Raw genomic sequence first — 26570 nt, 5'->3', positions numbered from 1 at the left:
CATTATTGATGGAATTTAAATAAGGCTGAAATAAATTAACTTTAAATAAAAATAACCATCTAAGTCTAATAAATCTAAAGCTAAGCAATGCTTTTAATCTTTCTTTTCCTTCCTAGCTCTTTTTCAATTCTTTTTTGCTTCCTCCTCTTCATCCATTACTTTATCTAGTAGGCATCCTTTAGAGGACCTACATTCAATTTTGGAGTAGATTGTCTCCCCTTCAGCTAGCACTCCATGCTTCTTTTCCACCCATGCTTTTTTGTCTGTAGTGTTAGCTTTCCTTTTTCCTTTGTCTTAGGTAGTATTTTTCTTTCTAGGCATTGTAGGTGTTTTGAATTCAATTCTCGCACCTAAGCGTTCTTTGGCAGGAGTCACCCTGTCACCTAGACGATTCTTCACATCGCTTCTACCCTGATCAATCGAAGATTTCTTCAGCAACCACTTCTTTACATCATTAGGCAAAGAAGGAGGAACCTTTTGGGTAATCACTTCCCATAAAGGTCTAGCGCTCCAGTAAGCATCGAATCTATCTACTTCTTGAGATACAGGGTACTCATAGGGAGGACGAAGATCCCCGGAAGGAATATTCTGAAGCAAGCCATATTGTCTTTTCACCCTGCAGGGATAATAATAGGTTACACGAGACAAGCTGGGAAGACGGCAGAAAGGTTGCTTGTTAACACCAACCATCCTTTCTATTTTCCACCATGGGATGACCCACTTGATAGCAAAATCACGTGATTCAAATACTTTTTTCCACCCATGACGCCCAATTTTAGGGATGCGCTTCTTCCTTCTCACGAAGCAATTGGGAGTATATTTTTCAATGTCATCCGGAGGGCTAATTAATCCTAGCCTCTCCATTAGCCACATCTGTAAAAATAAATAAAAAATAAAAAAAATTGCAATGCAAATAAATTATTATTACAATACAAAAATATATTTTTTAATTTCTGTAATTAAAAATATTATTTTTCTATTTGTAATAAAATTGGAGAACCGCGAAGAGGCGCTTTTGGGTCCCTTTTCAATTCATCTAGACTAATCATAGTCTCTCCAACTATTAATGGCATTGGATTTCTCCCTGATTCAATTTGTTCTAAAATAGTGGTTATAATTGATTGACCCTCATTATTTTTACCACTACTAAGAAAAAATTGATTAAGCATGCAAAATAAAAACGCCCTTCTTCTATATATATGAAAAGATTCAGAAAGAGGTTTATCAAAGTAATAGCGTGCGAATTCCTTCAAATTAACTATGTTGCCATCCACTATTTTTGATAAATCCCTTTCCTTCAAATTAAAGAAGCGCTCAAAATCCTTATAGTAGTATGCATCTACTCTAGGGATTACTACGAGGTCTATTGCAGGGAAGTCTAAGATAGCACCAAATTCCTCTGGCAAAGGGCTAATCTCATCATACCCTATTCTGAAACAATGCGTATCAACATTCCAAAATTCTAAAGCGGTATGTATGAAGTCTAGGTCAAGATCTACCCTTTTGATGCCATAAAATCCCCCCAAGTGAAATAAATCTAATTCTTTTCTGTCTCTAGCATTAAGAGATCGACACCATTCATGAGTGTATTGGGTGAAGGTTTTAGTGGCTAAAGACATAATTATTATTTCTAAAGAAGAGAATAATTTTATTCGCTGGAATTATGAGAAGAAAGGTTACCTCTCGGACAACGTCATCCCGACGACAGGTGGCCGCGTTCCTCATCCGGACGAGCTAGCTCCGGAAGGCATCTATGCATCGTGCCATAGCCGAAACCACCTCGCGTGAAAACTGTCAGAAAAATAAGTCAGTAAAAATGCATGATAAATGAACACAAAATTCTGAATTAAAACTAGGCTTATTACTCTAGTCTGGTGGCGAGGAATCGACCGCTCTACGAAGCGCTCGCCCTCGGGAGCCGAAAAAATCATCTCCTCGATCGGCCCGTACATCCCCTGGTAGTGGATGGACATACGAGGTGGCACGAACTCAGCAGCACCATCCTGATAAAACGGAAAAAATCAGTAAAGTATTACTTGGGGGCTACTTAGCGAAAAATAAAAAGCTGAGAATCTTACCCTCACATCCTCAGCCGGTACAGGGGCTGGAGTTAACAAAGGTAGTAGCTCCTCAGCATAACACCGCCCGAGGATCGCATGGGACCACCAAGGGGTACCAGCTCCCTCAGACATGCTCGACAACTGCGCCTCGTCGAACATATGACGTGGTGGAGCGGCAGGAACGACGAAGACATCAGAAGAGTGCTGTCTAGCGACCCTCTCTCCTAAGTACGCGACCGCTCCATAGGTCCCCAGAAAATAGCAACGCTCAGCAAAGTACTGTGCGGCTAATCCAGGGACTGTCCAACCGCCCCACGGTCGGTATACCACCTCAGGTCCCTATAAAAAGCATCAATCAGGCAAGAATATATCTAAAGCACCGCGGAAAAGCAAGATAAACACTAAAAGTCGTACCGAGATGATCCAGCTCTGGACACGTGCAGTAGACATGTCCACATGGTGGCCGCCCCAAGAGGCGCTCACTGGAAATCCCCTCGGCGATGGTCTCGCCGGCGCAATGGAAGGAAAGTACTCGTAGAACCAGATCTACAAAGAGTTGAAAGTGTGAATAAATGCTAACTAATATGTAGGGCTAAACTTTATAGGGAATAATGTTTACCTCTACGACCTTCCAGAAAGAAGACAAAGCGGCGTTCGTCCTAAAGAACCGGTGACGACACGAGTCCCTAAGCGCACGAACGAAGTCAGCATAGGCCAAGCTGGCCCAGTCATAAGTCCCGATCCGCTGGAGATCACGGACAGCAGGAAGGTAGTAAAGCAATGCCCTACTACCCTTGTCGGGAGAGAATGTCCCTGACAACAACATCAGCACAAAGATGCGCACCCGCTGCTCTCGGGTGGTCGCATCGTCATCAAGAGCCGCTGCCAGTGTCGAGCGGCGAATCCCTCTAGCACTGAACTGAGTCGTCTCAACCTCAGCTCGGGCCCGAATAGCGATCGGCCCCAACAACTCCTCGACCTCTGAAGAGAAGACGTCGATCTCACCGTCGAACGGCAGTGGCACAGAAGTGAACTCCAGTCCTGTGATGAGACTGAAGTCCGTAGGGGTGACCATCATCTCGCCCCAAGGAAAATGAAAGGTGTTGGTGGTGTCCCAGAAGAATTCCACCAAAGCGCGCACTACGTGATGACCCCCGCCGGAGGCGACCATAGCCTCGGAGGTCTCAAACAGAGTAGCTAGCCCGCAAGACTCCCATAGGAGCCTCGTCTCAAGATCCCTGGCGATGTGCATCCTGTACAAATCGCCTAAACCGTCACAGCCAGAGCCGTGATGCCGTGTCCTCCCGGGCTCGGTACCCCGTCTCACCCTCTCGGAAATGTGGTGGACAGGGGCGAAGAACAGAGTCCGCTCATCCCACTCCGGAAGCCGACCAAGCAAAGTGGACGGCGTGGCGTCGTCCTCTACGGGCTCATGCTCCCATCTAGTGTTTCGGGATCGTGAACCCGAGCCTCGTTGTCTAGCCATGCTATATTGTGCAGAATCATAATAAATTAAGGTCCTATGGTATCTAAGGTTCGCCTAGCCGCATGATACTATGTTCACAAAAACAGAGTACGTAGTACTAAAATAGAGCACAAATTCAAATTGAGCATGACAGCATTTTTCAAGCAATCAAACAATTTCTTGCAACACTATAGTGATTATTATGACAAATTGGACAAGAATTGCTAGCAAAAATATCCAGAACGAGTCACATTGTTCTTCACGACCTTAAGAGGTCCAACAATGGCAAATTGCTTATTTCTTCACCAAATTGAGTCAAACAAGTCTCAAATTACTCCCAAGGCAATATACAAACATAATCAAGCAATTTCATGGCATAAAACTTGACAAACAAAGCAAATTGAGCATCATAAAATTCGAATTTTCATGAAATTCGTGAATATTCATGCCAAGAATTCATAAAAACTGATGTGAGTTTGAGGAAAACTTACATAGATCGGGAAGATAGATGAGAATAGCTTTGATTTGCAACAAATTTGAGCGAATTCGGTTGAGAAACGAGCAAGCAATGAGCAATTGAAGCTTTCGGTTTCCTCGAGCTGTTTCGCGACGAACAGAGCAGCGAAATGAAGAGAAAATGGGAATTTAAAGAGATTCCCGTGCTGGCGCCAGTCCCTATGCATTGGCGTCACAAGTTGGGCTTGCGCCTGGCGCCAATATCAGCGCCTGGCGCTAACGCCTAATAGCTGGCGCTGATGGTCTTTCAGCGACGCCAAAGCATCCAGCCACCTGATGAGGTTGTGCTAGCCTTTTGCAATATATTTTGGGTTCCTTGGTATTCCAATTAGCCCCTCTAAGCAATTTGACATGATTTAGTAATCGGCTTCATTACATAAAGTGATCGACCTGATAAGAGATCGTCTCACTTAGCTTAAAGCGCCTAAGCATTAGCTCATTAGCAAAAGGCACCGACATATAGGTTCAAGAGCAAAAGGCACCGACATATAGGTTCAAGAGCAAAGAGCACCGACATACAGGTTCAAAGCAACAAGAGCGCCGACGTACAGGCATAGCGGAAGCAAAGTTCAGGCGAACTTTTAAAGATCGACAGGTGTGGATCTTCGGTAGTTTCCTTTGGAAAATTATCGCATCAAATGAGGATGACTTCAAGAGAAGATATCTTCGACAACGTTCCCTAGCTTGCGGAAAGTTGTCTCGAGCAACTGAGGATTATTTCAAGAGAAATAATATTCGATGATATTCCCTAGGATGTGGAATATTGTCAATGCGGATGAGGATTGTTTCAAGAGAAATAATCTTCGATAGTATTCCCTAGGATGTGGAATATTATCATTGCGGAGAGGATAGTTTCAGGCAAAGCAATCTTATAATTTGGAAGCAGTTACAGGCGTAGCGGTTTTCAAGCGGGATGGCATTCTCTAGCTTGCAGGAGGTCATCAAAGCAAGGATACAGCAACAATCGGTTACTTTCAGAGACGTGTGCTCGACGGTTCAAGATACGCGTTTCTTAACTCTTTTATTTGTTTAACTAACGCTAGTTTGCAGGTATCGGCGTTACAAGATTGATTTAGGATCGCAGAACGTTCTGAATCATTCTCCGTCCCTATCGCTACTTTGACTTTTGTTTTCGAAACTTGCGCTTCTCCAAACTCAGTCAAAGTGGGGGCTTCTGTAGACACCCATTTGTGTCTCCCCAAAACCAAACCCAGTGATGAGTACCTTTCATGTTGAATCATAATCGAATGAAACGAAAGTGTGGAAAGGTCTAGTGTTGCGGAAAGTTTTTATTTCTTTTCTCTTCTCCCTGTTTTTGAAAACTTTATTTTAAGAAAAGAGTCAATCCAGTTTGATTGTTCCATGATATGGGTCCAATAGTAGTGTAGTTGGATGGGGCTTGACAAGACCTTTCCAACGATATATTATAAGCCCAATTCCGATGAATATTGAGGAAGTTATGGCCAATTTACCAAACTGGGCCCGGTTTGAGCTTTATATACGGCCCAATGATCTAGGGGAGAGCCTAATATGATTTATCATTCCTAATGCAATTAGGAATGATTTTAGTCTTCTAGATTCTTCTAGAAGGTTCTTTTCATTCCTAATTCAATTAGCATTGATAAGTTGACTTTGTTGACTTTTCAGAGTTTTAATTAAAATCAAATAGCATTTTCGAAGAAATTATATTATTTTATCCTCCAGTACGGTAAACTTATCGGATTTTCGAAAACGCGTTGAAATCAAGCTTGGCGTCCAACCCAGGCCTTGGCGCCTGGCGCTAGTGCTGGTGTCTGGCGCCAGCTAGCCAGGGTTGGCGCCAGCTCTGTTTCCTGAGCGTCAGGCTCTGTTTTGTTTATTTATCTTTTTTGGCTGATTTTCTCTATAAATATCGTATTGAAAACTCCGTTTTCATTCATCAATTTTCACCATTCATTCACCAATTCTCCTCATTCGCAAGTTATTCACCTTCAATCAGTTTTCATTCATCTCCCTCATTCATCTTTCCTAACTTTGCTTTTTCATACAAAATTCCGCATTCGCAAGATCTAGAAACACCTAGCCGTATTCGAAGTTGCCTTCGCCCTAGACGTGAAAGGTTTAATATCTGAGGGTTTGGTCCCAAATCTCTATTTCAATTATTTAATTTAATTGTTTGTTTATTATTTTCCTTGAAGTTACTAACGTGTGTATTTTGTTATATGAAAGAGGTACGAGGCATCAAAGTAAGTACTTTAATTGATTTATTGATGTTATGATGTAGAAATCATGTTTACATTGTTATTATGATATTCCTAGTATCATGTCTAGGGTAATTTTAATATTAAATATGATTGTTATGATGCTTCCTATTCTCTTCCTAATATTTATGATTGTTAGTATCATGTTAGGGATAAAGATTTGATTTTTATTGCTTAGTGACATGCTAGGGTTTGTTATTAATCTTGTTAGTATCATGCCTAGGATCTTGCTATTTTTATTATGCTTTAATATTAACGTGAACATGATTATGATTATAATTGTTATAATTTATGATGATTATGAATATTATTATTATTATTATTATTATTATTATTATTATTATTATTATTATTATTATTATTATTATTATTATTATTATTATTTTGACAATGATTATTTTATTTATGATTATTATTGTTTTGATTATGATTATAATTTTATGATTATTATTATTATTATCATGATTATTATTATGTTGCTTGATATATTTATTATTTATTGCTTGATCACCTTTTATGCATGTTAAAAGGAATTTGTACTTGCAATCACGCTTAATAAGATATTAATAATCTTGTTTAGGGTGAATGTGATTATAATTCAAGTGATCGCCAATAATAGTTTGTTTGTGCATTAAATTCAACCAACATAGATAAACAGGTTTAGGGTTAATCCTATTGATTGCATGTTAATTAGAAAGCGCACATGAATACGAGCAGAATAAAGTAGAGGCCTATTATTAGGGCAGGTTCAATCTCTTTTAGGTTGGATTTGTACCATCATCCCCGAACCCTTATTTGGTTCATGACCTTATGGAGTTGACGATCTCTTGGATCGTTAAGGGGTGTAACCTTCACCTCGTGAATGGTTTACAAGTTCCTAAAAAACTTGTTGGCGACTCTTTTGCTCTATCTTCTTCCCTTTTGGACGCCACCGTACTTTAGTGTATGATCACAGTGGGGTTCAAGCTAGTGGGATTTAAAGGCTTGAATTATTCCCTACAGTAACAATCATAGGCTGAAAGATAAGAAGGTGGCTTATGAGGTCTAGATGATTGCCTCAACTCAGGTGGAGGGAAAAGAACATAAAGATCAACTAAATTTGGAGAATTTGTAGAATTTTCAGAAGAAGTAGCAGGGGAGGCAGAAGAACTGGAAATATCAGAAGTAGAATAAGTAGGGAAGACAGTGGAAATAGAGGTATTTAAAGTATCAGAAGAAGAATTTGTATCTGAAAGATGATCATTTGTAGGAAAAATATCATCAGAAGAAAAGTCATCTGATAATGAATCAACAGGTGAAATAGAAGCTGGAAGAAAAAATAGCAATGGTATAAATGGATTTTGAAAATTGGGATTTATGTAATAGGTGATAAGGGAAGTGTCTTTCATGGAAATTAACATCTCTAGACACAAAAATTCTATAAGTGTTCAGATCAAGAACTTTATACCCCTTTTGACTGGAAGAATAACCAACAAAAACACAAGGTGTAGCTCTATCATTCATCTTTGATCTCTTCACCTTAGATGAAGAAACATAACACAAGCAACCAAAAGTTCTGAGATGGTCAAGACTAGGGACAACTTTATGAAGTCTGAAATAAGGTGTATCATTATCTATCACCTTCAGGGGCATCCTATTAATCAAATAGGAAGCACATAAAACACACTCTCCCCAAAATCTGTCTGGAATTTTTAACTGAATGAACAAAGCTCTAGCTGTCTCAAGCAGGTGTTTATGTTTTCTCTCTACCACACCATTTTGTTGTGGTGTGTCACTGCAACTAGTTTGAATTAAGATGCCCAAACTCTGATATAAAAGTTTCATATCACCCTCACACAACTCATTAGCATTAACAGATCTAACATTGTTCGCCATAGTGTTAAACTGAGTTTGAACCATCTGAAAAAAAAACTTTTCATAACACTGACAGCATCATTCTTATTTTTTAACAAATGAACCCAACTGTATCTTGAAAAATCATCAACTATTGTCAAGAATTGATTACAACCTAAAGGATTCTTAACTGAATGAGGACCCCAGACATCTATATGCAACAACTCAAAGGGAGAACTTGTTTTTATTGAGCTGATAGGAAAGGAAGATCTAGTTTGTTTTGCCTTAGGACAAACTTGACAGATAACATCATCTATACAAGGCTTAATATCACACTTAGGATAAGCTATTTTCAACTGTCTAAAAGGTAAATGACCAAGTCTAAGATGCCACAGTTTAGCATCATCAACAGCTGCTAGACAAACAGCATTGCAAGAATGCCTATGATCTTGAACTTTATTCAGACTCTCACTGGCTTGATCATCAACATTGTACAAACCAGCCTTCAAACTACCAAGAAGAATCTACCTCCCTCTTTGAGAGTGAACAAAACACTTATCATGAGTAAAATGTAACTCACAATCCATATCTTTGCACAATTTGTGAACAGAAATTAAGTTGTACTTAAAATCTGGAACAAATAGCACATTCTGTAAGGTAATTTGATCAGTCAATTTAACATGGCCAATAAACTTGACTGTAAGCTTACTACCATCTGGTAAAGTAATAAAAATAACAGACTGAGAAACGGGTTTATATTCAGAGAAAAAAGAAATATCAGAGCAAAAATGATCAGATGCACCACTGTCTAAAAGCCACTTAGTTTAGAGCAGGAAAGAAAACAGAAAGTACCTGAACCTGCCATCATGGCATGACCAGGTGCTGAAGAATTCTGACTGTCATCATTATGCTTCTGTGAATTCAGCAAATCAATGAGCTGTCTGTATTGATCAGCAGAGATCATTTTAGGCTGATTATCATCTGTATCCATGGTTTTAATATCAGATGAAGAAAATGCAGCAATCCTCTTGTCCTTGAAGCCCTTGAAACCTGGTGGAAATCCATTCAACTCAAAGCACCTATCTATGTTGTGTCCAGGTACTTTGCAATGTGTGCAATAGTACTTAGAACCAGGCTTTTCAAACTTCATTGTACTGCTTGTGTTTCTGAAAGTATTAGTACTCTGTGGCTTCAAGAACTGATTTTGTCTCTGAAAATTACCAGAACCTTGTGACCTAAAATTCTTAGATCTTGCAGAATCACTGTGAAACCTCCTGTCAGCAGTAAAAGCCATTGACTCATGCTGAGAAGACAAACCAGAAATCTCTTTATGCTTTTCTTCCTGAGCAAACATTCTATATGCCTCTGTGACCTTAGGCAAAGTCTGCATCATTAACAAATTTCCTCTAACTGCTGCAAATTGATCTGTTAACTTCATCATAAACTGGATTACCATTTTCTGCTGATGTTGTTCAAAAACTCTTTTGGTCAGATTACATGTACAATTGTTACATGTGCAATATGGCAACGGTTGAGCTTCATCAATTGCATCCCAAATAGACTTGATACCAGTAAAAAAACTCAGAAACAGACTAGGATCCTTGAGAAATTTCTGCTAACTTCTGTTCAAGTGCATAGATCTGAGCAAGAGAAGTGTATCCAAAACGCTCCTCAAGATCTAACCAAATATCTCTAGAAGATTTCATGAACATAACACTACTAGCTATGCTCTCCTCCAGATTAAACAAAATCCAAGAACACACCAAATCATTACACCTCTCCCAGGCCTTGTATTCCTCACTTGTAACATCTGTAGGCCTAACATATGCACCATTAACAAAACCTGCTTTGTTTTTGGCTGAGAGAGTCAACAGCATAGCATGTTTCCAGCTAGTAAATCCATCACCTCCAAACTTAAATGATACTAACTGAATCGAATTAGCATTTGAAGGATGTATATAGTATATGCTAGCAGGAATTTGATTCAAAGAAAGAACAACATTGTTCAAATTTCCAGCCATTTCAAGAGATTTAAGATGAAATTGGAGGATCTAGGTTAACCTAATGTCTCAGCAACAAATTGAACACAAAATTCAGCAAAATTCTGATCAAATCTTCAAAATACAAAATGAAATTCTCAGCAGAAACAAGATCAAAATCAACAGAACAGTCGATCATACAACATCAGCAAAAGAAACAGGACAAAATCAAGTAGAAAATCTCACGTTGAAATCTGAACGAAAACTTACTTCAACTTAATCTGAAACAATCGAAACAATCAAAGAAACTTGCGGAAAAATCAGAAACTACCAGGAGAACTTTAGCTCTGATACCATGATGAATTTCAGAGAAGCCATTGAAATCTGCTAAAGCTTGAAGATGAACTCGGAGCTAAATAAACTTTCAGAGAAACTTTTTATTGATTTTGTATATTTGTAAAAATGAATACAAATTAGGGACTCAACCCATATATATAGAAAAGAACAATAAAGAGAGAGTTTGTTATTACAATAACAAACTCTGTAACAAACTTTTGCCAAATGGCAAGAATAATAACAAACTAATTCTATAACATTCTAGAAACTGTTCTGTAACTTGACTCCCCTGTGTGCAGCTGTGGCTTGCTTGAGCTTACTCTCATGCTGACTGCTATCTACTATCTCCAATATAATTGGTCTCGCCGGCCTTAAATAAAATAATCATTTTTTTTTTAAAGGCAAGAAAAATGTTATATTTATGTGATTTTTGAAATAATCTGCTCTATATATATATAACCCCGAATACACCGTATTGCACGGCACAAATCATCTATACAAGAAAATTCTTAGTACAAAATTTGTAGTTGTGAATTGTGAAAGATGAGTTCATTAAGGGCAGCAGGAGGGTGTATGTTGTGTTTAGCAGGAATTTCATTTTTCATCACATTAATATTATCAATAAATTCACTTCATTATCTCGGCTCAGATTGCCCTGGTTTTCGTTTCCTCGGTATAACACTCTTCATTATCGGATTCTGTATGATGTTTATCCTCTACTGCGCGAATGTCCCTGATGATTCAAGCGATCACAATTTACCAATATCGTTATGCTTGTCTTCATTTATGTTACTTCTCCTCCTCACCTTAGGGATATTCGCGTTGGCTGTGAGCAGCGAAGGGGGAGGAAAATCGATCCTTGGGATATCGTACAAGCAGTATTATGTAGAGTCGTACTCTAAGTGGATGCAGAATAAGGTTCATGATGCACATAATTGGGAAAAATGTTATAAGAAGGTTATTGTAAATAAAGAGCATATATGCAACAAATTTGATAAGAAATATAAGCAGGACTCCCTTGATAAATTCCACAAACGTAATTTGTTCCCTTATGAGGTGAGTACATACTTTTCTTTTTCTAAATATTTGATCTTAGAGGTGGCTTAAATTGAGGATGCCCCAATTTCTCATAGTGAGAAATCATGGCATTTTCGTAAATAAAACAATAACTTTATTTAACTTTATTCAATTGTATAGCCCACATTAATGAAAAAGTTGTTGATTTATTCACGAAAATACCCTCATGAGAAACAAATTTCGTTTTTCAATATGAGAAATAGGAAATTCTCCGTTTAAATTTGATGATCCGTTTATAAAATCTAAATTGGATACCCATCTTTATACATATATCAAATTTTGATTATCATGGTCAAATCTATTAATAAAGTCAACTGTCTAGATGTAGTAAGCCTTCAGAAAAATAAAGTCAAAAGTGCGCATTATTGAAAATAATAAATTAAAAAAAAAAATCGGGATATTGAACATTCTTTTGAAAATTGAAACATTTAATTTCGATGATCAACAGTCAGGTTGTTGCAAACCACCAGAAGAATGCAATTTCAAGTACACAAGTCCAACAGTTTGGGTAAAGCCGGAGAGTGGAAACTACTCCAACGTCGACTGCAACAACTGGAACAATGATCCAAAGACCTTATGCTACGATTGCCAATCATGCAAAGCTGCTCTTCTCCAAGATGTAACTTCTCATTGGTTTTTCACTGGGGTTTTTTTGGTTGTGATCATACTAGGCTTACTAGTCTTGCTCGGTATAGTTTGCTTTGTTATAGGTATCAGATCAGATCGTTCATCTGAAGATTATTCAAGGATATAAGCACATCTTTCGATCGTAATTGGCATGACTAATCCTTATGACGTACATATTATATGTTAGTGGTGTAACGACTATGTAATAATGGGTACAATGTAATAAGAACGTGTGCTAGAGGTGTTGTGACTATGATTTAATAGTGACGGCTCACCCTCTAAAGAATTAATCTGTATAAAATTACTCCCTAATAGATAAGTAAAGGTTTGTACCAAATTAATTAAAGTTACAAAATTATCTTTATGCTACTTATGTGACAATATTTGTGACAAGTTTGATCATGACGCAAACTATTTACCGGGTATATGCTTCTGTATTGTTTACTTCAAGCTTCGTTTACTCATGATCATAAACAAATCATTAAAAAATTATTTTGAATTGACTTGTTAATACTTAATTATTTAGTTGTTTAATTATTATTCTTTTAATTTAATTCATATATATCTAGAGTAACTAGTAGGGTCATTTAATTTTATAATTAAAATTATAATGGTTTGGTTAGGCCTTGTTTGGCAAATGACGGTTGGCGGTTGGCTGTTGGCTGGTTCACTTGGCTTGTTTGACCAGCTAGAATGTTTGGTTGTTTATAATGGCTTTTGAAATTGGCTGTTTATAAAAGTGTTTGGTAAATTAATTGTTGGTTGTTGCCTGTTTATTAGATAATTTGTGGGCCAACAAGCTAAAAGCCAACAAAAAAAGCTACTCAAAGCATCTTTTTCATTTTGGCTTAAAAGCCAGCTTTTTTGCTGACTAAAAAGCCAATTACCAAACACATTTTTTTGCTGTTTGACCACCTAAAAAAGTCAAAAGCCAAAAGCTAACCAAAAAGGCATTAAAAAGCCAATTACCAAAAAGTGTGAGTAGTGTTTGTCCCACATTGAAAACAAAAAAGTAAAGGGCTTTTAGTTTATAACCCAAACAGGCTATTCTTTTCCGTCATTGTCAATTAATTTTAGGATTGGACTTCATTATGGACTCTCGGATCTATTTTCTGGGTTTTGATAGTGCCTGGGGTTTTCACTTAATTTCTTAATGAAATCTTCATATTGCTAGAATCATAATTATTCTAGTATGGTCGTATGGACTTATAGACACATAGATCCAAAACTTATACTTCCTTCAGTTTGACTTTTACACATGTGGGATTTTACTTAGTTTGTCTCGATTTATACTTTCATGATATTAAATTTTTACACATCGATAATTATTGATATTAATGATTAAAATAGTACTCCCTCCGTTTCAAAAAGAACGACCCATTTGGTCAAAACTTTGTCCCAAAAAGAATGCTCATTTGCATTAAAACACCACCAATTTGCAACAATATTTGTGCAAATTAGCTTCCCCATATAAAAATTTGATTTTCCATGTTATTTTATTACTTTCTCTCTCTATTTTTTTACAAACCACATGTAAATTTATCTTTCCAATATACTTTTACTTCTTTTTATTTAACTTCCTTAATACCCGCGTAATCGACCCAAATGGGTCGTTCTTTTTGGGACAGAGGGAGTACATTGGCAAGTGTGAAAAGAAAAGTTTTGCAAATATTAAGAAAAGAGAGAAAGTATAATAATAAAGTAAACTGTTTTCTTTTTTAAGGTTAAGAAGAACGAGTCACTTTTGGTGAGGTCAGATAAGGTCATGTCAATCTTAAATTTGAATCATATTAAATTATTGTATTCATACAAGTTGAAATCTAAATTGTGATTTGTTCTGGTTGGTTTTTGGGTCGGGCCAGCCTCCAGGCCCTCCACCCATAATGATAGGCTTCTTCTTAATCCTAATGCTACCAAGAAGCTACTAGAATGCTTCCCACCTACATATGCAATTAAGGTTATACAAAACAAAGTCAAAGCTTGTTCATAAAACCTCCCGTCATTCTTGGAATTATTTAAGTCCATCTAGACTGTAGAGCCACTAAAACAATCAATAAAATCAGAGAAACACTTTTCTACTACTGAAAAAATCCACTACTTAATTAATTTTTTGGATTTGGGGAGATTATCCTAATACTTTAAACATTTCTTGTAATTGCTCTTGGTTTTTCTTTTGTTACGTTGCAACGTATTATATTAGTCCAATTAGCGTAATATCTTACTTCAGTACACATCATTTGTTTAATAATTTATAATTAAAGTATTATTTGTTGAACATTCAAAAATAGTGACACTTCACAAATCACAAATGCCAATACCTTATTTTAATTTCCTACCTTACCTTACCTATAACAACGTTTCAATGCGTACACATTACAACTTTCAACTTTAAATACAAACTATCAACCTTGTTCATCAAATAGCATTAACTAGTTTCTAGTTAGCAAAAATGGTACGATCAAAAACACTAGTCAACTTAAATGGTGAACAACTATCCTTTTCTTTTGTAATTTTTCTAGAGTTTTGTACATCGATTGTGGCAATATGCTCCGGAGGAAGCCTACTCTACCATCTAAGTTCCGGTTGCACGGGCTTTCGATTCCTAGGGATGACATTAGTGGTGATCGGGGCTACACTTTTAATTCTCAGTTTTACAAATTTCTTATTGTATCGTAAACCTGAGATTTCCATAGCCAAGTCCATATGTTGCTCGGTGCCTTTGATCCTTGCCCTACTCGGCTTAGGGATCTTCGCGTTGGTGGTGAGCAGTAAAGGAGGAGGAAAGTCGATACCCGGGCAATCGTACAAGGAGTATCGTGTAGAGTCGTACTCTAAGTGGATGCAAAACAAGGTTGAGAAAAATTGGGATGAATACTATAAGAAGGTTGTTGAGAATAAAGGACTTGTGTGCAATGCGCTTGCTGATGTATTAGGAATTGATCCCGCTTTGACGGTACTATTTTTAAACTTTTTTTTTTTTTTTTTTCTTTCATATCGAGTTTCTAAAATTCAATTTTGCAAATGTTATATGAATGAACATGACCTATAAATTAAAAACTAGTTAGTCAGTTTATACCATTTCCAAATGTTACGGAGTAACTTTTTATAACTAGTGTGCAACAATCGGGCTAATGCGGCAATGCCTTCGGCTGCTACTTTAAATATATTGTACAATAGTAATGTTAAGCTAGATAAGCATATTTAACGTTTTCTTAAATTAATTATTTGATAATTATCTTGAATATGTCTTTTAATAAAGCACTTATTTGGTGCATCTTTTTTATTTATTTTGTTTAAAGTAGCTTGTGGGTTGCTTATATTCGGAGAATTATGTCGAATTTCTTGTATATTATGATCTAAAAATGTTTAGCAACTATTAATTGTTGTAATAGATGTAAAAAAAATATATAGATAGAATTTAAAAGAAGTGATGGTTTTTCAAAATTAAATAATTGAATAACAAATTAATTAAAGTAGGTAATAAGCTATTTTGTATATAAATTTAATTGACGTTTAATCACTAATCATAGTGAACGAATTATTACAATTTAAAACTTATTTGCACTTATATAAACTAATACTCCCTCTGTCCTTTGAGTAGATTCCTACTTCTCTCTATTATGTGAGAAATAAATGCTAAAAGTAGAAATCTAATTAAAGGACGGAAAGAGTTTTTTTTTTTTTTTTTTTTTTTTTTTTTTTTTTTTTTTTTGTGAGCAAGTTCAAACGTTGGCACACTTATAGTGTAAAAAGGGGTAATATATGACACATATCATGTTAGGAATATTTTTTTAATATTTATAGGGAAAATACAAGTTAATCTGCTAGATAAACGAATTTTTGTTAATCTGATGGCATTTTCGTAAATATATTGAAAAAGCAGAATCATTTATTCAGTACTTTTAGTGAGCTGTCTAATTACTGTTTGCTTTTTGCTTTTACTGTTTGAGGAGGAAATTACAGATGTACCGTACCCCTCAACTAGTACATGAAAAGACGCATATACCCCTTCACTGCAACTTGAAAAGACAATTATACCGCCGATAAACAAATCTAATCTAATATATATAAATAAAGTAGGCATTTTTCGGGAGCATTTGAAGCGCCACGTAAGCAAAGGTATTATTTTGTCCAATGTAAAATTAGATTAATAATTTATTTTAGAATTAAAAAATTTACTCGCCACCTAAGCAAAGTGACGAATAAGATTTAAGAATTTTGACACATAGGTAAAAACAACGAATATAGAATAATTAAAATTTAAATTACTTTTTCTTTCAAAAAAAAAATTAAATTACTTTTAAAACCCAATAATTATCTTCTCTAAAAAAAAATAAGTAATAATTATCTTTTTTATATGTATGGATGCAAATTTTAAATCGCAAATATCTTTAATCTCTCCCTAGAAAATATTGTAAAAATTTGATTTTAATAATGTAATTATCAGGACGAGTAAAACTAAATCTCCTATGACTAATTTCCCATAATATTGTATAGTTAAACGATTATAAATGAGACTAACATTTTAAACAGAACGAGTATATTAAATAAAAATAAACGCATAGGTAGAAGACTTATTTTGATCAATAAAAAAACGAGATTTGTCATTTATATTGTGAATGAAAAATTTAAATTGTCACATAAGCAAAATGAGTGAATAAGGTTTGGGATTTTAAATTCAAGCGTCACATAAAATAAATAAAACAACAAAAGATAACTTTAGTGTAAAAATTAAAAAAATTATCTTTTGATATTAGGAATTTTATCCATATATTTAGTGAATGATCTTCATAAATATACACAATTTTAAATTAAATAAAATGATTACTAGTTACACCTAGTTTTGTTTATTTGGGGAATTGACTGGTATCCCTCATATTTATATATATAAATAAATTAAATTAAATAATAATATAATACATTTATGCCTATTTGTAGTTTGAAGCCTTGAAGGTATCAATGTTTAAAATTATGCATTGACACTCTATCTAAATTGAGTACTCGGTATGAAACTAATCAAGAGTATTTTTTAACGAATTTTACAGTCTGGTTGTTGCAAGCCCCCAGAAAATTGTAACTTCAATAACACAAACCCAAAAGTTTGGGTAAAGCCAGCAAACAGTAATGGTAACTACTCCGAAGATGACTGCAATAGATGGGATGATGATCCGAACACCTTATGCTTCAACTGCCGATCATGTAAGGCCGGTTTCCTCGAAGACGTTACGAGTCACTGGTTTACAACAGGCATTGGACTGGTTCTGATTGCAGGCATACAAATGTTGATGGGCATTCTTTGTTGCATATTTAGTGCTAATTTATCTCTTCATCATCAGGGTAATAGGCAGCCTTTGTTACTTTAGTTTTCTGGTAAATGTGCTAGTCTTTTTATTTTATTTCATTCATTATCTTTAATTTTGTGATGTTTTGTTACGCTTCATTTTTATTTTTTGTGACCTTTAACATTTTCGTTAGGTATGTATGTTGTACTAAAATAACACTACTTTAATTTTCACCACGTTGTTGGGTAACTTGGGTTGGAATAAAAGGGCATTGTGTGTTGCTTTTGTTTAGTTTGTTAAGTTTCCCTTCTTAAATGATTCATTTCTACTTTTTTTTAATCAGCTAAGGTTTAGCTTTTGTACAACTCTTTTGATAATTTGCAATGTTGAATTATTCTAGTAAAAAAGAAGTCATCAATAACTATATACTAAAAGACACACAAGTAATGACATGTGTTAATTTATGGTATGTTCTTAGTATTTTTTTTTTTTTTAAATATTTATTTAATAAGAAAATTTTATTTAAAGAAATTATTTTTTTTAAAAAAAAGTTTCTTTTTGTCAACAAAATAAACAAACAATAATATTCAACTTTATAATGTTATTGCACAATTAGGTAAAGAGTAATAAGGAAAAAAAAATTTATAGAAGATGTAATTTTGGAGGAATATAATTTATTCTACAAAGGTATTAACTTTTTATTTTGTATGCCATAAAAAAATATGGTGTAATTAAAATAACTGTGCATGGTACGAGATCTAAGCTAGTAATTAATAAAAGTATACAATCCGTTGGTCTATTCATGTAAATTAATGGAAAAGTTAGAAAGAGTAATCCCAACTTTTATCAATTTTGGTAGAATAATCCCAACTTTTGATAATTCTTAAACAATCCGAACTTTGGGGGGCGGTCTTCTTTTTCTTCAATCTCAAACTAGTCAACAAAGGTCAATGACATGTTATAATAGGTGATGTGCCACGTAAGGTGATGTGCCACGTGTCAAGCCATAGTAGGTCCAAAAAAATGAATTTTTTATTAAAAAAACCTAGAAAACCGTAACCCCCCCACCACCACCACCTGCCGCTATACACTACAAGAAAAATGTCTTTTCGTAGCGATTGTACATTCGCTACAATATGCAAGTATGTTTGTGAAATAGTTAAAGAAGTCGTATCATTTTACAATCGCCATGATTTTCCCATATAAAATCGATACGGAAAACATAATAATACATATCCACACTATTTTTACACATGTATATAATTAATTTTGAGGAATCGTATCATTTACAATCGCCACTAAATCCTAAAAATCGATACGAAAAGTCTTTTCAACACTAGATATATAAATATTGTTTGACAAAGAATACATAAAATATGTCATAGCTTATTGGTGAAACATTTAATATAAGTGTTTGAGGTTGCATGTTCGAATTTTGTAAAGATCATACGCATGTTTTTTTTTTTTAAGAAATTGAGTTAAACATTTGTAGCGATTGTAATCGCTACAATAATCACCATGATTGAATGTAGTTTTTCGTATCGATTATTGAGGCCAACCCCAGCGATATTGAAAACCACTACCAAAGGTTAAGGCAACGAGGGATATTGTATCGAATGACTATTCATTGGGAATTAAAGTTTTTTGTTGCAATTACAATTCGATACTAAAGGTTAAAATAATCGCTACGAAAAGGTTATTTTCTTGTAGTGCTAGCCGTCCGCGCCTACCCCTCCCTTCCCCTACCCCGTCCCAATGCTGCGCCGCTTTCCCCCCAATCCCCCGGCCCTATGCCGGTGTTGCGACCCACCTCTACCCCCAATCCCCTCCTTTTCCGATTCGATTTCTGCCAACCACGACCGAAACTCCCTTTAAACTTCTCCAACCATTCGAAACACCCTCAAAACCCCGGCCCTCCCCCACTCCAGAAAACCCCCAACAACCACTTCCTCACCGTCGAAAACCCTAGCCGCTAGGATTTCGATGTAAGAGGAGTGGTGGTTAGAAGTTCTCAAAATGGGAGAGGGGCTTTAATTTATTGATGGTTGCGTGGGGGTTTCGAAGAGAGGGGACGGTGGTTTAGAGGGAATGCTGGAGCGGCAACTCTAGTGGTGGGGGAAGGACGACGGTCCGACGAGGGAGCTGACTGGGCTGGGCGGGTTGTCGGATTGGCTGAGTGAGTTTTTTTTATATATATATTTTTAACCAATTAATTTGCGACCACACACACACACACACATATATACCGGTATTTGGGATTGAAGAAAAAGAAGAAGATCTCCCAAAATTCAGATTATTCCAAATCGAATAATTCAAATTTGGAATTATTCTAACAAAAGTGATGAAAGTTGAGGATTATTATTTCTAATTTTTTTTCTAAATTAATTAATATGAAGTACTAAGTAAATATGTCTATGCAATGTGAGACACGGCCTAATTGACATATGACGTACATGATAGGATTTGGAACAAATTTTGTAATTTAAGTACACTTAGTTGCTGATTTTTCAAACATTGTTATACTAATATATATTCTTGTATCCAATTATTCAATGGTATACAGACAATAAGCTAGGTCAACTTCGTTTTTCTCCAACGTGGTTATGATTTATCCCAAATTCCCAATCCTCAATTAAGGACTATAAGATATTTTAATCTATCATATATTTGATGTCAATATATTATTAATCCAGTGATTTTTAAAAATATGAAGCACTTCATATTACAGAATGAAGATGATTAGAATATAAAAATGTCATGATTATATTAACAAGTAAATCGATGAGGGGTTTTTTTTTTTTTTTTTTCAAAACAACTAATACTCAACAGAGTATCTATTATAATAAATATTAATAACATAAAATTACAGAGTACGTATCTTAGGCTTCATAATATTGTAATTCATATGATACTTGAATTATATGTATATACTAGTATTCGTATACTATACATTGTTGTACCATTTTACCTTACGTACTAGATTTGAGATTGTACAAATCCATGTGAATAAATCGTATGGATTGGAGTACATATTCATCCTACCTTAATTCTTCGTGTTCCTTAACAAGCATTCTTGGCAATATGAAACCAGAAACAAAGAACAGCCATGCTATAACGACAATAGTGCCACTAATTGTCCATGCTTTCTTCAATTCTTGAGCGTAACCAAGCTTGCATACTTGACAATTATAACAAAGCTTCTTTGGGTCATTTTCCCATTCATAGCAGTCAGGATTTGAGTAGGTACCGTTTGATGGCTTGATCCAAATAGTAGGGCTTGAGAAACTGAAGTTGCACTCCAATGGCGGCTTGCAACATTCCGACTATAGTAAGTAACAAAAAAAATATTAAGAAAAGAAAAAGGTATATTGTTGTGACCTTTTATAAGTGTTTGTTTGGTTCAACATAGGAAATAAAATTTCCACGTGAAATCATATATCATGGGAAGTTATTTCCTTTGCTAATTGCATAAAAATTTAACAAAAGCGTTTGGTTGACATCATGGGAATTAGTATTTCCTAGGAAATAACTTCCTACGTATTGTAGGAATTCACTCGCCCATGGGGGTTTGGTGAGTTATTTCCCATGCTATGTAGGAATTTATATTTCCCTTGAAAATTTTATTTCCTAGGAATTTCTAACTTAATACAACGGCCCTGTTTGGTAATAAGCTTATTGGGGGAAAATTAGCTTATTTGACCAACATTAGCTGATTAACTAGTCAAATAAGTTAATACTAGTGTTTGGTAGCAAGGTTATTGGAAGAGCTTATTTACCTCAATAAGCTTTTTTACAAAACGTTGGTATGAGCAATGTTTCCAAAAAGCTTATTTGGTTAGGTGAGTTTAAATGACAAATTTGCCCTCATGGTATTAAGCCATATGACATACAGCAAGTCAGCAATGCAATTGCAATTCATTTCTCACTTCTTCCTACCTCAACTCCACAAGTCCACATACTCCATAGTAGATCTAATTTTGTTAATTTTCTCAATTTTTTTCCTTATTTTTTTTAACAATCTTTTCCTTTAATTTTCTTTTTTTGTTTATTATTTTTTTTAGTACAGTTTTTTCTTTGTTTTGTTTATTGTTTTTTTTTTCTTTCAAAATGTTTTAATCTAACTTTTAGTAATTCTTATCTCCTCTAAAATTTTCGAAATCCTTGACCCAAACCAAATAAATTTGATTTTTTTTTAATTTATCAGTCATTTTTTTTTTAATTATTTGTTTTTTTTTTATGTTAGATAATTTTTTTTGAAGAAACAGGTTTAATTTAATAAACATAAAATTTTTTAATATCATAAAAATGATTGTAACATTACAAAGTTTATAGTGTAATTTTTCTTTTATTAAATAACTAATCCTTCAAAGTTAAATATGTCAATGTCCTTATTGTCATTTTGCATACTTAAACAACTTAAGTAATCAGCTATTTACCAAACACTTTTATTCAATCAATTAATACAATAAGTTAGTCAAATCAGTTAATAAAATCAGCTAGTCAAAATCAGCTAACTCAATCAACTTTTAGCTTTCTCCCAAACAGGGCCAACATATTTTAGCCATTGCCTAGGAATTTCCATTTTCAAAGAAAATATCATCCAACCAAACAAGAACTAATTAGATACTAGATATTTATAATTGCCCTTTTATTCATTTTTCCTTTTTCATTATTGATACACACAATCTAGACTTGATTTGAGTAATTTGAATAGCTATTTTAGGTGTCGTATGATTAAGTATTCACAATCTGGACTTGATTTGAGTAATTTGAATAGATCTCTTTATAGGTGTCACAAAATTATGCCCAAATCGTTTTAGTACGGCCATTATCTCATGGGCAAACGGACAAATTAACTTGACATGAATCAGCCCAACTGTCCAAGGCTCGATGTAGGTGTCACGAAATTAAGCATTCGCTGAGATCGCCGTCAAAATTGAACATTTAATATCACAAAAATAAACATTTCTAACTGAACATATTTTACAAAAATTTTGTATTTCTCAATAAGCAAATGTTCATTTTCACGTTGTATGATATTCATTCTTATAAAATAAATGTTTATTTTTATATCGTATGGTGTTCATTCTTATAAAAAAATTTCATTTTATTTATTAATTAATACTACGTACAAATTTTTGTGTATGTTCAGTTGTATTAAATGTTCGCTTTTATTTTACTCAAAAAAAAAATGTTCGCTTTTATTTTACTCAAAAAAAAATAAAAAATTTGTTCGCTTTTATAATAAAGTATGTTCAATTAACATTAGCATTAATAATGTTAGACATTAGCATGTTGTTCATTACTAAAAAAACATATTGTTGATTTATTTAATGGGTATTAAATCATATAGCTCAATTGTAAGATATCCATTCAAGAGAATAGAACAAATCAAGGTATTTAACTTGAAGCTTAAAAAACTATTGATGAATAAGCAATAACACCGTATGTTATTTATTATAACTGTAATGTTTAGTTATATAATATTAAATGTACAATTTTTTTTTTTTTTTAAGTTTCATAGTCTATTTATTTTACTCTTATATACTCTTATATTATAAATGTTCGTTTTTATATAATTCAATGTTCAGAGATAAATGATCATTTTTTTTCTAATAAATGTTCATTTACTGGACGTGATCTCAACCAGCGCCGGCTGAGCTGAGACCTTAGCCAAAAATTTGCGTGTAACTAAGTCCAAATCGTTTCCAATAATAATTGGGCTCAAGTTAAGATAATAGACTCCCTACCTAAACCCCAATCCATTTGAAAAAGCAACATTAATCTTCTTATTTTTTATTAAGGATTACAACAACTAAACTTTTACACAAGTCATGTAATTAGTGTAATTCCTTTGTCCACATATAAAGATCTATAAGTGAGTAAAATGAGGGTGATTTCTATAGAAATGTTTAGAAAAGTTATAAATTCTAAGAATATGTCACTTTTTGCTAATATTCCCTACATAATGTTCACGTCATCAATATTTTTATTTTTTATTTTTTTTACTAGTTTACAACAAAACCGCTAATTCAATTAGCGGTTTTATCAAAGGGAAACCCCTAATTGAATTAGCGTTTTCTATTATTTTGTTTTGTATACATCAATTTGAAGTAAGTAAACCGCTAATTTAGTGTTCGTTTGGCATCACTGTAGTTTTCTGTTTTTTGTTTTTTTTTGTTTTTTAAAAGTATATTATATATGTCACATAATGAATCAAAAATTATTTAGACTTATTAAAATCATGATAATTTTGAAAACTGACAACTGAAAAGTGGAAACATCTTTTTCTTGTTTTCTGTTTTTGGTTTTTAGTTTTCAAAAAAATAGGAAAATGAAAACCATAAATGATGCCAAAAATTAGCGTTTTTACTTTAAAAAAAAAAATAATAAGACATGAATGGTATATAGGGAATATCTATAAAAACTAGCAATCTTGGAAATTTATGACTTTTCTAACAATATTGATGGAAATCAATGAAATCACTCGTAAAATCATAGTATAGTATTGTAAGTGAAAAATAAATAAATTAATTATTTAAAAAAAAAAAAAAAAAAAAAAAAAAAAAAAAAAAAAACCCTCTTAATCACGTGTAACAAATACGTACGTACCTCAATAGGAGTCAACTTTCTAGCAAAAAATTGATCTTGAGTATCATCAGCAAACTTGTGTCTAAAATGAGCGCATACATTGCTATCTTGGTAAAGGCAATGTTTGATGTTCATCCATCTTTCGGGGCTAGAAATCCACCTCTCAAGCTCGGCGAAACCGACGGTGCTTTGTGTAAGAGCATAGAGGCTAGCAAACAATATAAGGAGGACAAGCTGCAGCCCAAAGCAAGTAACGGCAATGATCACACGCTTGTTACTAGACTCACCATTTTTCAAATTGTGGCGCATTGGCATAACAAACAAGCACAAGACCGTAACGATTAGGCCGAATCCTGCACCAACGTAGACAATTGACGTGAATTCTCCACGCCCATCATACGTCGCATTCGTGTTGATGCCTAGGCACATGTCGCTTGGCTGGTTCAATAGCCAAAACCCCGTCGACACAATCGTGATCATTGCAGTAGTTACACTTAAGGTAATCAGTCCACTGATTATCCATTTATTCATAATTTTCTACTCTTCTTGTTAAATTGCTAGTAGGAGATTATTGTGTACCACACACTTGCGAAGTTACGAGAAAGAGAGTTGAGAGGGGAGGTGGTGAATTGAAATAGGTGTTGTTTCTCTATATATATATTATTGTGAGGTTTGTTTTATGATCATCGTAGGCTATACATATACATATACACCAAAAGAATGACAAAGGTAGAACGACGGACAAATTACTCCCAAAAAATTACATATAAATTAAGCAAAAAGTCTCTTTTTAACTTCTGAAAAATCCAAGAGCGATAATTTAAAAAAAAAAAAAAACAAATTAAATAATAATTAAAAAAAAAAAAAAAAAAAAGAACGAACTTGTTTTAGCTTTGATTGAAGGAAATCTATGTGATTATCTTTTGTGTAGTTAACTTTATCGCACATCCCATTAAGGGGGCGTTTGGTTCACGAAATATAGGTATGAGGTATGGGTTTAGAATGACTAAAACCCATACCATATGTTTGGTTGTCAAAAATATGAATTTCAAACCCATACCTCAAACCCATGAGGTATGGGGTTTAGAAACCTTTGGGGGGAGGTGGGTTTGGCTCATTCCATTCCCTTAGGTATCAAATAAAAGGAGAAAAAAGTGAGATATTCCATTCCAGAATTAAACCAAACACATGGTATTAAGTATCAAGTTCCAACCCGATACCACCTTAACCCCATTCCTGATTCCAACCCCATACCACTCTGTGAACCAAACGCCCCCTAATTTATACTATTACTACTATTTACTTAGATATGATGGTTCATTTTTGCAGCATCTTTCATGAAACACGTCCTAATTAAGAATTAAACTTTGCTAGAGTTCTTATCTTTAAAGATTATATCATGGATTTAAGTGTCATTATGACCCTTTCCATGTCTGTACGTGAACTTTTTTCTTTATTTTATGTTAATGAGAATTAATTAGTCGATTTATCTAAGCATAAATAATTAAGGAACAAATGAGTGGTCGACAACAATCATTTGCGGGAGTTTTCATCCATAATAATTTTAATCCAACTTGTGGAAGATTTTAACATGATTCATGAGGGAGCAAACTGTATAGTCTTGATACAACCAATATAAAAATACCTACTAAATATTATATTGCAAGATTAAGGAGTATAATACCAAAAGAGTGTGGATGAATTGATTCCAATGTCTTTTTCTTATGACTCTATCTCAACTAATCTAAGAACCTAAATAAATTAGTATTGTACATTTGTACTATAATTAACTTCACGATCAACAAATTAAGTAATACTCCTTGATCTTAGCTAGTGGATGGAAGGGTATAGGGGGCGGGGAATTGGACTAGTAAAAGTAGACTATTTGTTAAGTGAAATAATAACCCTTATACAAGTAATCAAGTGTGTTTTTTTAATAACTTATGATTATGACAAGTTTTGACAAAAATAAGTATTTACTAAAGGAAATTTGTAGTATGAAATAATTACTTTGTAAGTATTATGTGTATAATAATGAAGGTCTTCTGTTCAGCTTAATTTCAGTTCAGTTCAATTCAGTTTAATTTAGCTCCAATCAGTTCAGTTCAGTTCCTAATTTCCTTCTCTCAAAAACGATTTATTTAAACTCTATTCAGTTCAGTTTAGTTCAGTTCAGTTCAGCCCCAATCAATTCAGTTCAGTTCAGTTAATTTCAATAAATCGAAATAGACCCTAAGTCATGTCTCAACTCGTTTCATAAGGTTTGCTAATAAGTCCATCCCACAATCAAGCCCACCATACTTGCTAAAATAGTGTCACTAGTTTGAGTCGTCGTTTGACAATTGTTATCGAAATATAAACGTACTGATACTTCATTAGATTTATTTTTCCATCTCATAATGTTCAAAAAGTTGAAAAGAACTTACTACCTCTGTTTCTTATTAGTTGCAACTTTAGAATATTTTATATCTTACAAATAATACCCCAAAGTTGCAACTAATAAGAAATGGAGGTAGTAGGTCTTCAGACATTTGCATTGTTTCTCTCACATGGTTTAATCTGAA

General features: G+C 34.2%; 3 protein-coding genes across 3 annotated transcripts; 2 read left to right on the top strand and 1 right to left on the bottom strand.

The window, feature by feature from the left end:
- Positions 1 to 10972: 10972 nt before the first annotated feature.
- On the top strand, positions 10973 to 12260 carry LOC145628028 (tetraspanin-7-like). Its single transcript, XM_081680359.1, has 2 exons — positions 10973 to 11485; positions 11955 to 12260. Exons 1-2 carry the CDS (start codon positions 10973 to 10975, stop codon positions 12258 to 12260), a joined length of 819 nt encoding a protein of 272 aa, XP_081536485.1.
- Positions 12261 to 14504: 2244 nt separating this feature from the next.
- On the top strand, positions 14505 to 17966 carry LOC145559155 (tetraspanin-8-like). The gene is made up of 2 exons (XM_081620617.1): positions 14505 to 15086; positions 17179 to 17966. The coding sequence occupies exons 1-2, from the start codon at positions 14583 to 14585 to the stop codon at positions 17494 to 17496; spliced, it is 822 nt and encodes a 273-aa protein (XP_081476743.1). The 5' UTR covers positions 14505 to 14582; the 3' UTR covers positions 17497 to 17966.
- A 2067-nt stretch (positions 17967 to 20033) lies between these two features.
- Positions 20034 to 24947, bottom strand: LOC145559068 (tetraspanin-9-like). Its single transcript, XM_081620509.1, has 2 exons — positions 24028 to 24947; positions 20034 to 20738 (listed from the first exon to the last, which is right to left on the bottom strand). The coding sequence occupies exons 1-2, from the start codon at positions 24535 to 24537 to the stop codon at positions 20454 to 20456; spliced, it is 795 nt and encodes a 264-aa protein (XP_081476635.1). The 5' UTR covers positions 24538 to 24947; the 3' UTR covers positions 20034 to 20453.
- Between the last annotated feature and the right edge of the window lie 1623 nt (positions 24948 to 26570).

The sequence above is a fragment of the Chenopodium album genome, chromosome 1, assembly GCF_948465745.1.
Source record: "Chenopodium album chromosome 1, dcCheAlbu1.1, whole genome shotgun sequence".
Taxonomy (NCBI): Eukaryota; Viridiplantae; Streptophyta; class Magnoliopsida; order Caryophyllales; family Amaranthaceae; genus Chenopodium; species Chenopodium album.
The sequence above is the reverse complement of the archived record's forward strand: the minus strand, read 5'-3'. Positions and strand labels throughout refer to the sequence as shown.